The 13410-nt window shown below is 44.7% G+C and overlaps 1 protein-coding gene across 1 annotated transcript in view; it reads right to left on the reverse strand.

The window, feature by feature from the left end:
* Positions 1-2198: 2198 nt before the first annotated feature.
* foxn3 (forkhead box N3) overlaps positions 2199-13410 on the reverse strand; it is a 38598-nt gene continuing 27386 nt past the window's right edge. The window contains exons 5-6 of the mRNA XM_056591242.1: positions 10575-10677; positions 2199-7910 (exon numbers count right to left, since the gene is read on the reverse strand). Coding sequence (XP_056447217.1) covers positions 7457-7910; positions 10575-10677 — 557 coding nt within the window. The 3' untranslated portion in view covers positions 2199-7456. The remainder of the gene's footprint in view (positions 7911-10574; positions 10678-13410) is intronic.

Raw genomic sequence — 13410 nt, forward strand, 5'->3', positions numbered from 1 at the left:
AACCAGGCTCCTGTACTCCCCCTCCCTTCCATCCTTGATACAGCCAACTATCGCAGTGTCGTCTGAGTATTTCTGCACATGGCAGAGCCCAGAGTTATGCTGGAAGTCGGATGTATACAAGGTGAAGAGGACGGGAGAGAGCACGGTGCCTTGTGGTGCTCCGGTGCTGCTGACCACAGTGTCTGACGTGCAGCCCTTCAGTCTAACGTATTGTTGTCTCTCTGTGAGGTAGTCCGTAATCCATGTAACCAGGAGTGGGTCCACTCTCATCTCTGTCAGCTTGTCTCTCAGCAGGAGGGGCCGGATGGTGTTGAAGGCGCTGGAGAAATGAAAAAAACGCGATCCTCACAGCGCCGCTCTCCCTGTCCAGATGAGAGTGGGCCCTATGAAGCAGATAGAGGATGGCATCCTCCACGCCCACCTTCTCCTGGTATCCAAACTGCAGTGGATCTAGTGCGTGGTGGACCTGGGGTCTAAGGACATGGAGCAACAGCCGTTCAAATGTCTTCATAATATGTGATGTCAGTGCTACTGGTCTGAAGTCACCCGGCTCCCTGGGGTGTTTTTTCTTAGGAACCGGGACGAGACATGAAGTCTTCCAGAGCATTGGGACCCTCCCCAGCTGCAGGCTCAGGTTGAAGACATGCTGGAGTGGCTCCCCCAGTTCAGCAGAACAGGCTTTAAGCATCCTTGGACACACTCTGTCCGGGCCTGCTGCTTTCCTTGGATGAAGCCTCCTCAGCTCTCTGCTCACCTGATCCTTGGTGATGGTGGTGTGGAGGGGGGTTGAACTGTCCATGGGTGTGGAGGGTGGGGGTGGGGGTGGTCTGCAGTCTGAGGTGGTGGAATTGGGGGAGGTGATGGACATGGTGTGGGTGTGAAGTGGACCATCGCTGGTTGTGGGAGCTGGAGTGTCAAACCTGTTAAAAAACAGGTTTAGCTGGTTTGCTCTTCCAGCATCCCCCTCTCCTGTGATGCTGCCCTTCTTCTTGCAGCCTGTGATGATTTTCATGCCATCCCAGACCTCCCTCATGTTGTTATGCTGCAGCTTCTGTTCTACCTTCCTTCTGTATTCCTCCTTCGCCTCTCTTAGTTGGACCTTAAGTTCCAGCTGTATGCGCTTCAGCTCGTCTCTGTCACCTTCCTTGAATGCCCTCTTCTTCCTGTTCAGTATGTCCTTGACATTACTGGTGATCCAGGGCTTGTTGTTGGGGAAGCAGCGTACTGTTTTGATAGGGACCACAACGTCCATACAGAAGTTCAGGTAGTCAGTAGTGCAGTGTGTGACCCCCTCTATGTCCTCACCATGTGCTCCCTGCAGCACGCTCCAGTCAGTACATTCAAAGCAATCCCTCAGAGCCTCTGCTGCTTCAGGAGACCATTTCCTGAAGGAGCGTTTGGTCGTAGACTGTCTCTGGATCTGTGCTTTGTACTGTGGCAAGAGCAGGACCAGGTTATGGTCAGACTTTCCCAGTGGGGGCAGAGGAGTGGCAGTGTAAGCTTCCCTCATGTCCTGTTCTTCCTGGTGGGGCAGCTTACAAACTGGTGAAAGTCTGGCAATGTGGAGTCCGGTATCACATGGTTGAAATCCCCGGAGACAGCGATGAATGCGTCTGGGTGTTGTGTTTGCAGTCTCGCGATTGTTGAATGTATGACGTCACACGCGGTCTCTGCGTGCGCCCGCGGAGGGATGTAAACAACAACAGCGATGGCGTGGAACAGCATGCTGTCTTTTGCAAACTCACATTTTTCCCCATTTAGTGTCGGTCCCTCTTCCTTGAGTTTTCTTAGGACCTGACGCAGTCTCTCATCCTGCTGGGTCTTGTTCTCGCCATACACAAGTATGTCATCTGCGTAACACACTGCACCTGCCCATCCTTCCAGCATCTGAAACATGCAACGCTGAAAGTGTACGGGCGCCGAACTGATTTGGTGCAGCGGTGGTGCTGAAGGGGGTAGGGGTGGTGCTGGTGCTGGAGGTGGTGGTGCTGGTGGTGGTGGTGGGGGTGGTGCTGGGGGTGGTGCTGAAGGTAATGCTGGTGGTGGTGGTGGTCACCACCACCACCACCATGGCAAGTTAGACAGAGTTGAAGGCGTAAGAAGCAGCACTCTTATATCAGAAACTAGACGAGTGTGATGGCTCCCATTCAACGGAAAACAAAAACCAAAACAATGAATGAGGAGAGAGACCACATGTTTCGTTTTTATTGCAACTGGAAGACAAAACGGCACAGAAAGTATATGGTTGGTTTTTTGTCTGGGGGGGGAAACGCAGGGAGACAAAACTCAAAGAAACAAACCTACATCCAGAGTGATGAAGTGATGATAATTACATTTAATAATGAGGGTTGTTTGTCTTTGGCAATATGATCTGTCAGCAAGGAAGATACAGAACGTACGTCTCCATTATTGAAAGAGAATTTGGAAGGTCATGTCATCAGGACAAGTGTTTTTGACATGGGAAAAAACACAATGATTTGGCAGCGCAACAGACATATAGTGCACCACACAGTGTGCAACAAATACTGTAGACTTTCATTAAACACGTCATGCTTGAGCACGTGACACGGCTTAGCTCTACGACCGCCTTAAAAATGGATAGAACTAGAAAACTTGGCCGATGTTCAATTACTTGGCAAATCAGTCCATTTGTATGGTGTATACTGTCCAGGAAGTACAAAAACACAATAGCAAAATTGGATTTCATGGAAGACAAAAAATATTTAAGACAGGCAAAGTCAAATCAGAGGATAACCCTAAAATGAAATCCTTAATTTTTACACATCCACATGTACTATTTGTGATATCTAGTTTGCCATTTGAAACTCCAATTAAGTGTATAGGTGTTTTCAATATTTGTATTCACCTTTGGGATAAGTTGGTCAAAGTGGGGTATGCTGCCAATGACATACTGACCAGCTTAACTTCTGTTGTAGTAAAAGTAAACTGAAATAAGGTTTTGACTGAAATAGGGGTGGTAGATAAGGACAATCATTATTTAACTATACTTTTTTTTGTTTTTACTTTAAGGGAAGCACGTCAAAGCTCAACCACATAATGGAGGCAGGTTAACCGTTAACAATTTTTCACATCCTTGATGCTTCAAATACAAAAGCAGTTCAAAAGTGTTGGAAACCAGGATGTGCTTACTTTCCTTATTTCTTTCCTTAACAGGAAATAAACATCACTACTTTTGACACGACTGCCATGTTTGACATTCCAAAATACAGGTGTTTTGATTTGAGGTTAAAAAATGTAGTTATATAATAAATGTACTCAAATAAACAGACAAGTTTTAAGAAAGACCAACAACCATTGCCATCTCCAAACTGCCGCCATGTTAGCCTGTTAATGAAACTCTTATTCGTGCTAATTTGCGAAGCTAACACAGCCAGCAGCAAATCAATAGTGGTAACCAATGCAAAATGCACAGTGCATCAGTTAGGCACAACAGTTGCTTTCATTTACCATAAGCCACCTTGAACATGCCCTTCTCTTGCAATCAATGTGGTTTCTTAAATGTACTTTTGCGTAAATAATATAATAAGGTGTAATACATGATTGAAATGTACTGCTCTGAGAAATATCGAGGAGACTTTTGTTATTTTTTACCACATCAAATGCTGGTCAAAATACCATTTATGCATATAAACCTTAAACATCACAAGAATATTGTCAAACCCAATATTCTGATATACAACATACGGCAAGTAGTGTGGGGCACAAATACATATTATGTAAATTACACATTGCACGAGAGGTTCAGACAGACATGCTACAACTCACTGGCAATTTTGTCCAACATACAGGTCAATGTGTGCAGCCTATTTCAGGTTTTATAAAATTATTCCAGGCTTTGGCACTGAATGTACATATCTCGCATTGAACAATCTGGCAATATGACGGAAGGATGCAGAGGCATTCATAAATAAGGTTGTTGTTGAATAGTAAAGTTACATTTGTTTGATATTTATGTGCAACAGGGCAAACATATTAAAGTAATACTGTCCCAAAAAACCTGGAAAAGGAAAGGTGATATCTTGACAAAATGATCACATACTTGAAACAACGGGACAAGAACATCACAGTATACACTTGGAAAAGGGAAGTATGCCCACAAGAAACCTGGTTAGCAAGCAGACACTGTGGACACTTTAATGTTGACATGGGCATCATGCTGTTAAAGAGAAGACAGCCATTTTATATTTAATAATATAAGTCATAAGTCATATGTATTCATATTTATGAAACACCAGATTTAGGGCCTGGACCAACTAGTTATAGTGAAAGCTTTCTTCCCAGGTTTGACTCAACATGGCCAAAAGTATTTAGCTATATATGATAAATTATTGTTTCGATATATTTCAAAATAGGGCTCAATCATTTATCTGTTAACATTTAATCTAGCACACTGACTACATTGTAGCTCCTGTCACAGTATGGCCGTTGGAGCTTCTGAGACCATTTCAGAGAAGCAGTACAAAACGCTTTGTCTGCATCCATGTGTCTAAACAAGTGCGAACATAACACCCCCGAAAACATGTTTTGTAGTTTCATGATTAATATCAGTTCCACAAGAAGCAAATAAGAGTGGTCATGACACACACACACAGGCAAACAAAATGGCAAAATCATCTACTATTAAGGTCAAAAAGACCATTGGAGAGAAATTTGCACTGACCAAGTGCAATGTTTCGAGGCAGTTTTTTTTTTTGTAGGATCTCTATTTGTTTTAGGAAAATAATTCATGCTCCATGCTTAATACATTATTTACCTTACATGAACTTTTTATATCATAAAAAAACTTTTTTCTCTTGTTTTTCCTTACAGAAACCCATGCAACACAATTAGAAAAAAGTCCTGCTCGCTACATTGCCTAAATTAAGAAATTTAACTTAAAAATTCTAGTAGTAACCTTTATACAGTATCATCCTGACTGTGTGGAATTGCTTTAGTACGTTATGATGGTAGAGGCCAAAAAAATAAAAATCTTAAAAAAAACAATCATTTTTTGCAGGTTTCTTTATGTGCAGTTTCAACGTATTTGTATTGAGGTTGTGTGCAATATGCACCGTTAATTTGTTTTGCATTCACATTTGATTACTTTAGCATTGCTTATTATTACGATTTCTGTGAGGGTTCTTAAAATGCTGATCTGTCATAAGGCTCTAAACGTTGAACCAAACATTGTCCTGAAAATGACATTTCAATGACTATTTTGGCTCTCTAAAATAATGGAAAGCTTTGAATTATTTTGTATTAACACTAACATCCATCTAACACAATTACTCTATGATCACAGTGGATGACATTGAATATTGAAATGGCTATTTGGGATACTTTTTAAATCAAGGTATTGTGATAAGCAAACAAAATGATCACAACATGATAAATATTTGGCGCAATGGCATTTTCTGGTTTCAGATTTTCCCAAGCTTTGATATACCATCGTGATTGATTAAAAAACGAACAACATAGGAAAATGTTTTGTTTTTTTAATCTTGCCCTAACTTTGCCAGTTGGAACATCCTCAACTTATGTGAGACTGTTTAAATTAGGCTTAAAGTTAAAGTGTAAGTCTGGCGAAGAATTGAACCCAGGGTATTTCTTCATGAAAACAGATCAAATAAGCCATCCAGACATTGTTTTTCATTGATCAGCCAGTATAGAGCTTGCCCGGAGCAACGCTATCAGTCCAAACGGCTAACAGTGCATTGGCTGGGGGGCGGTTTGCCGAACGCATCCAAATCGAAAAAGAACACAAATAACACGTGTACTTTATTGTTTGGGCAAATGTAAATTAATAATAGTTTGGAAAAAGTTCCAGACAGCAGCTATTGTTCTGTAACTTGCATATGCAACTCCTTTAGCTATTTGTCTGTAACTTGCATATGCAACTCCTTTCATTTCCGTTTCAAAACATGAACATAAATTATATCAATTATATGTTCCAAATCGTTCCTCCTTGAACGGAACCCTCCGGTGCATTCGGTAATTGACTTGTATGGACTTCCTGTAAACATGGGCCTAGCGGTAAGGCACAGACTGGTAATAGTCTTTTTAAATAAACTCCTGGTACGCTAACTAAGTTGTTGATGCTTCGTCTTATGTGTATGGACCCTAGTCACGCTACTGCAGATGTTTGGTGCTATTTTGAGAAATTATAGTGGTTAAAAAAATGGTGATTTGGATGCGTTTGGTGCACTGCCCCTAGCTATCCTTACCTCTGTGACCTTCTGACCCCTTGTACTCCATCCCACTCACTCAGATCATCTGACCACATCTCCTCTCCGTCCCCTACACCAGACTTTCTACCCTGGGTGGCAGGTCTTTCAGCGCCATGGCCCCCAGACTCTGGAACTCCCTTCCTCAATCCCTCCGTGACTGTCCCTCCTTCCCTCTTTGAAGATCATCTCAATACCTTTCTGTTTGGCTCTTTACCACAACTGCATAGACCCTCTGTGTGTATTATTTATTTTTAATTTAATTTTTATTAGTGTTGTTTTTTGTCTTGTTCTGTGTGTGCTCATGACACTGTAAAGCGACCTTGAGTGTGAGAAAGGCTCTAAATAAAATAAACATATTATGATTATTAATGCACTGTTAGCCATTTGAGCAGTGCATTGATCAACAAAATATCTTGACGGCTTATTTGATCTGTTTTCATGCAGAAAAAGACCCTGAGTTCAATTTCGCCTGACTTACACTTTAAATCAATTGCAGCTGAACTAATAGTAATACTAATTTTGACAGGGAGTAATGTTGTAGGGTTCTGTACTCTAAAATTACTATTTTTGAGAAAGTGGGAATTACTAAGTCTGTGTTTATGATGGGAATTGTGACGGGCATTGTGCATTTCAATTTGTTTAGGTATGACGGTTAGAATGTTTCAAATTAAGGATCCTAAATCACTTTTACAAGGACCTTTGACTAAAGAAACCTGTAAATAACTGCAAAGTTAACGAAATTAGAGAAAGTTTAGTCATGGCTTTAGTCTCCTGTTTGACAAGACAAAAAAAAGAAGAAAAATGAAAGTGACCCTGGTAAAGGATCCTTGTAGGTTGGTTAATGGAAGGGATGGTTTGGTATTGCAACAAATCCTTATGAGTCACCTGATGTCCTGGTCCACACAATGATCTAAAATGATGCTGCCTCCACCCTCAGCTCAGTCTGGAGGTCTCATTATGAGTCACCTGATGTCCTGGTCCAGTCCAATGATCTAAAATGATGCTGCCTCCACCCTCAGCTCTGTCTGGAGGTCTCATTATGAGTCACCTGATGTCCTGGTCCAGTCCAATGATCTAAAGTGATGCTGCCTCCACCCTCAGCTCAGAGTGGAGGTCTCATTATGAGTCACCTGATGTACTGGTCCTCACCAATGATCTAAAGTGATGCTGCCTCCACCCTCAGCTCAGACTGGAGGTATTGTGACGGGCTCTTGAGTCAAGTGGCCCAGTTAGTTTTTGGCGGGCTCTTTCTGTCCCTTCGTTGTCCGGTTTGTGATATTGTTCAAGCAGGCCCTCACACCCGCCAGGTGGAGCAACGAGCCAGCCGCCTCCTTCATCTCCTCGTCTTCGTCGCTCTCCGGCGGCTTCTCCGTACGTCGCTTTTTCAGTGGCAGAGAGTCACCGGCCAGCCGCAGCTTGCTCTTCAGGAAGTGATGCCGTTTCTTGAGATGGGGAAGTTGGCAGGATGCAGGGTCTAGGGGCCAATCGCTGGGCTCCTTCTTGATCCTGCTCTTGTCGTCCTCGTCGGAGTCGCTGCCCCCATTGCCGGGCAGACTGGAGTCACTGCCCTCGTCTGATTGGGCGGTGCTGTAGGTGTGGTCCTCCTTGGGGTCGCTGCTGACCAATGGGGAGTCGCAGGAAGGCTCGCTGTCACTTCGCTTTCGACAACCTGAAAATACTGACCTGAAAGTCAGTAAGGGAGAGGAAAACGCTGTTAATTATGGAAATATTATCTCCATTATATAAGTAGATACATAGTTCAAGGATAATAGGCTGTTATTGGGTGTCTTCTTTTAAAATGTTGCTCGACTCAGGCTTGGTGAATGGGGATTCAACGGAATCAGATAAACACAGCCTTGACACACTTACAGAGACTAACATATCGACTAACTAGCAGGCGAGGGATGTACCAGCTCAGAATTGAAGGTTGCTTCTTCTATGCATGTATGAAACCCATAAGAAAAAACCTTAAGTTATCCTGACTGTCCAAATTGCATTTAGGGCTCATCAATTATGAGTCGAGCTGACAGCAGGACAGGAAGGAGTTATTTAGCTGTGGATAACTCCTCCATTATCCACAGCTAAATGCAGTGTCACTCAGTTTTGCCCAAGCAGGGTCATTGATTGGCTTGTGGATTTCCTGTTGCATGTGCGTTTTCTTGAACTGATTGCTTGAGCAGGATAGCGGTTGATAGACTTGAAGGTACAGCAAACCGCATACCAAAGTGCATTCTTAAGAACCTTTCTCCAAGGACACCAGCAGAGGATGATATGTTCTCCCTGAGATCCCCTGCCCCTTTGTGAACATCAGCACAAGGGGTCTGGAGGCCGAAGTAGAGGCCCCAGAGGGGTAGTCTGGAGGCTGCAGTAGAGGCCCCAGAGGGGTAGTCTGGAGGCTGAAGTAGAGGCCCCAGAGGGGTAGTCTGGAGGCTGAAGTAGAGGCCCCAGAGGGGTAGTCTGGAGGCTGAAGTAGAGGCACCAGAGGGGTAGTCTGGAGGCTGCAGTAGAGGCCACAGAGGGGTCGGCTGGAGGCTGCAGTAGAGGCCCCAGAGGGGTAGTCTGGAGGCTGAAGTAGAGGCCCCAGAGGGTTAGTCTGGAGGCTGCAGTAGAGGCCCCAGAGGGGTAGTCTAGAGGCTGAAGTAGAGGCCCCAGAGGGGTAGTCTGGAGGCTGAAGTAGAGGCCCCAGAGGGGTAGTCTGGAGGCTGAAGTAGAGGCCCCAGAGGGGTCGGCTGGAGGCTGAAGTAGAGGCCCCAGAGGGGTCGGCTGGAGGCTGAAGTAGAGGCCCCAGAGGGGTAGTCTGGAGGCTGAAGTAGATGCGCCAGAGGGGTAGTCTGGAGGCTGAAGTAGAGGCCCCAGAGGGGTCGGCTGAGTTAAGGACCTGGTCCGGTCCGGGTTCTGCCATTTGGGTCCATCGAAGAGGTTTAAACCTCAGCCACACATTATGTTCTGTGTTCTGCGACCGTGTAATCTGTGACGCTCTCTGTCATAAAGTCCTGACACGCAGCAATGCGAGTCCTTCAGAATGAGCCAATGAGAGTACAAGTTACCAACAAGTTGTCAAGTCTCATTGAAGGAGAATCAGCTTTTGATCGGTATTCATTTTGTCTCCCTATTAATAAGATGTACAAAACATTGTGTATTGTACATGGTGTGTGTATTGCTTCCTGCTCTGTATTCCATCCGTCTATTCGTTTTATACCAGGCAGGCAAGTCATTCAGTTTCACAGTATTTTCACAAATTGAACTTGTTTTCTTTAATAATGGACCAGTACACGGTATATACACGTGTGTCCAGTGAAGAGTTCTGCCAGCGGCATCGGGCGGACAGTGGGGAGAGGGGTGCGTGCTGAGGGTTCCCCGGAGCAGTGTCGGGTACCTGAAGGATTTCCTCCCTTGATGAGTCTACTTCCACTGGGCCGCTTGTTGGCCGAGGAGTTCTAGCAGTGTTTTGGTGGCCGGGACGCCCAAGAAGCTGACTTTAACTGGATCCTTGAGCTCCTGCGTGGTATGGTAGGAATGGCATCCTCGTCGGATTCAGAACCGTCGAACTCTGGGTGAGCACTAAGGGACATAGTATATCCTACTATTAGATTGGCTGGGGTCTCGCTCTCCCGAGAGAGGGGTGATAGGGTGACGGCATGAAGGGTGGAGTTAGGGGTGTGTTGGAGAAGGTCGGGGGGGGGACCATGGCCTGACATCGGCTCCAAAGGCAGGAGGCTATCCTCAGCATGAAGGACAATCCGTCCTCACCATTTGTCAAGAACCGTCACCGAGCCATCTCATCCATCTCTTTATAAAAGAGGTAAAGCATTCCCTTATCTCTAACAATAATCAATTGGCCAACGACTGGATTCCATGTAATGTATGTATCTTCATTCGGATTAGAAAAGTCCCCATTTAAAATAACTGCTCCTGTCCATGGGATGGGCTGCAGGACTGGTGTTCAGCATGGATATGGTACATAGCCCCAGAGATCTCTAGCTCCTCACTGGAGGTGTGAAGACTCTAAACCAAGCCCACAGTCCATAGTGGAAGGTGGTATCGTCCATTCAGCATGTGCAGTAATGGAGGCCTTCTACCATGGCTGGAGATCATGATTTGGAATCTTTACACATGTCAGTAACACTAAAGAAATAATAACCACTTCCTCCTCCGTTACTCAATAATTAGAACCCAAAGCAAGTTTTACAGCTGAGTGAATATTAAACTACTAACGTAGACATTTTTTACATTCATTTCTTTTTAACACACTGTGAAAAAATATCACCGAGACAAAGACCAACACACACAACCGACAGACAACTTATTTGTTGTTGTCCAAATGCGGCTGAACGTTTGTTTACCGACCTGATGGCGGTCCTGCCGCCCGACGGGCTGCCCGGGAGGGGAAGGATTCCCGGGAACAGACCCTGACTGATCCGGGCTCCGTTCTGGATCACGCCCTGAGGGACTGGGGAGAAGGAGGAGGTTTCAGCAACAGCTCATGGAAACATTGAAATTCAAATGTTGAACAGGTCACATGTCAAACATAATTTAAAGAGTAGGCACACACTCAAACCAATCCACAGGGAGGGCTTCAAACAGCGGTGAGGATATTAGCATTCCGACTCCACGAGTCACTCACAAGCGTTACTTTCTGTTTATTTTAACCGTGTTTGAGGGCGTCACATACGAACAGAACTGTTGAAATATCAGTTCCATTGGGAGCAGAACAAATGTTAGCCGCGTGTGCCTCCGGAGTCAGGCAGGCTGCGACGTGAGCAGTGCGCCTGAACTTTACTCTCCACCACGTTGTGTAAGGAGTCAGGATGTTCCTGCTCTCATTGGCCCAAGCTGCTGCCAATCAGCCGGCTCAGTGGGCCGACGCGGTGCCTGCCTCTGCTCGGTAACGGGGCAGAGGGTTAGGGTTAGGTTAGGGTTAGGATAGGGTAGGGTTAGGGTTAGGGTTAAGAATAGGGGTAGGGTTAGGGTTAGGGTTAAGAATAGGGGTAGGGTTAGGGTAAGGTTAGGGTTAGGGGTAGGGTAGGGTGGGGTTAGGGTAGGGTTAGGGTAGGGTGTGATTAGGTTAGGGTAGGGTTAGGGTAAGGTTAGGGGTAGGGTGGGGTTAGGGTTAGGGTAGGGTGGGGTTAGGGTTAGGGGAGGGTGGGGTTAGGGTTAGGGTAGGGTTAGTTAGGGTTAGGGTTAGGGTAGGGTTAGTTAGGGTTAGGGTTACCCTGGCCGACAGATGGTGGATTTCAGAGGAAGCTAAGCTTCACTGATAGCCCTAACCCTAAAGAGCTTTACTGCTAACCCTAACCTTAACCCTAACAAGCTTTACTGCTAACCCTAACGAGTTTTACTGCCAACCCTAACCCTAACGAGCTTTACTGTTGACCTTAACTCTAACCCTAACGAGCTTTACTGCTCATTAAGCCCTCGCCGTGGCAACTTGGTACAAACCCGGAAAAACAAGTCTGGCCTTTGAACGAGGACTGGAGCCCTCAGACATGAGCGGCTGTTTGGGAACACATCGGCGGACATTACCCTGGGGCCGACTTCCACAGGATGCTTTAAAAGAAGTCCATGGTAACCGCGCAGCGCTCTTTGGTTGCTGATGGTTGAGGTAGTATCTGCATTGTGGATGCACAAATGCACAAATGCACCTCCATCCCCTAAACATGTAGCTCTGTACACTGCATAAAGGAGGCCGCCCTCCTCATCTTCTGAGTTCTATAATAGGAGGTTCATGTTCAACACGCTCCTTCAAAGGCTGCTTCACTAGAATCCCCATCGCCATGATCTGCATTCTTATCAGGGTGCCCATTATCCTACTAGAGTATGAGCGTGCGCTCATGTGTGAGTCAGATTTACACCCAAAGGCAGAGGTGATCAGGGACCTAAATCACTGTTCCCAAGATCCCTAATCGTGGCCAACAGCAGCAACCTTGATAAAATATAAGAATGGGAGTAATCTCTCGACAGTGTTTTCAACAATACTGTACGGCACACTTTGGGGGGCTTTTGTGAGATTAAACGTCGACATTCAAAGCGATGAGACCTCAGATAGTTGACGTAGTCAGGACCGATACATGGCTTTCATATCTATTGTAATGAGGCTGATAACTCATGGGGCACTGGAATGCCTACACACACACACACACATGCACACAGAAACAGACACTCTGAAACAAACGCACACATACACATACGCTTCTGTAACAACATGTCAAAATCGGCTTAATGACGATAAGGCCTTTATGGGACCGAATGGTACTGAATAAGATAATTCAAACATTTTTGTTGAATCAGTTGAACTTCACAGGGATGATTCAAAAAGCTCATTCATCACTCCATAAATAAATTTATTGTACCATTGTACCATTACCATCAAAAATGTAATATGTATTAATGTATTAATGTATTAATATTTATTTATTTTTGTATCATGTCAACATTTATTTTTAAAGTATAGATAAAGACATACATTTATATACAAATCAGCCATAAAGAAAGGCTATTAATCAATCAATAATCATTTAAGATTGTTCGCACACTGTGATTACAGCGATGGACTGTTTGGGAACAGTTTGGTAACTGGGTTACAGTGAGTCATGTGATGATCCTCCCATTCCTATCCCTGCTAAACCCTCTCTCTCCCTATTTCTCTCTCTCCCTCTCTCCCTCTCTCTCTCTCTCTCTCTCTGTCTCTGTCTCTCTCTCTCTCTCTCTCTCTCTCTCTCTCTCTCTCTCTCTCTCTCTCTCTCTCTCTCTCTCTCTCTCTCTCTCTCTCTCTCTCTCCCCCCCCCCCCCCCCCCCCCTTCAGTAGTGAGAGATCCAGGGGAGGAAATGCATCTTTCACCACCAGACTCAGACATGCAAATAAGTGTTAAAAATAGGCCAGCCAAACTGTTGCCATAGCAACACAGTGTTTATTGCAAATGTAATGGGGTCTCCTGGGTCAGAGTGAAGCAGTAGTCGGCGCACACACACACACACACACCACACACCACACACACACACACTACGAGGACCATGATTCGAATGAAAAATATTAAGTCTTTAGCTGAAATACATTTATATGTGTGTATATATATATATATATATATATATATATATGTGTGTGTGTGTATATATATTTATATATATATTTATGTGTGTGTATATATATATATATATATGTATATATATATATATATATATATAT

This window comes from Gadus chalcogrammus, chromosome 5, assembly GCF_026213295.1.
Source record: "Gadus chalcogrammus isolate NIFS_2021 chromosome 5, NIFS_Gcha_1.0, whole genome shotgun sequence".
Classification (NCBI taxonomy): Eukaryota; Metazoa; Chordata; class Actinopteri; order Gadiformes; family Gadidae; genus Gadus; species Gadus chalcogrammus.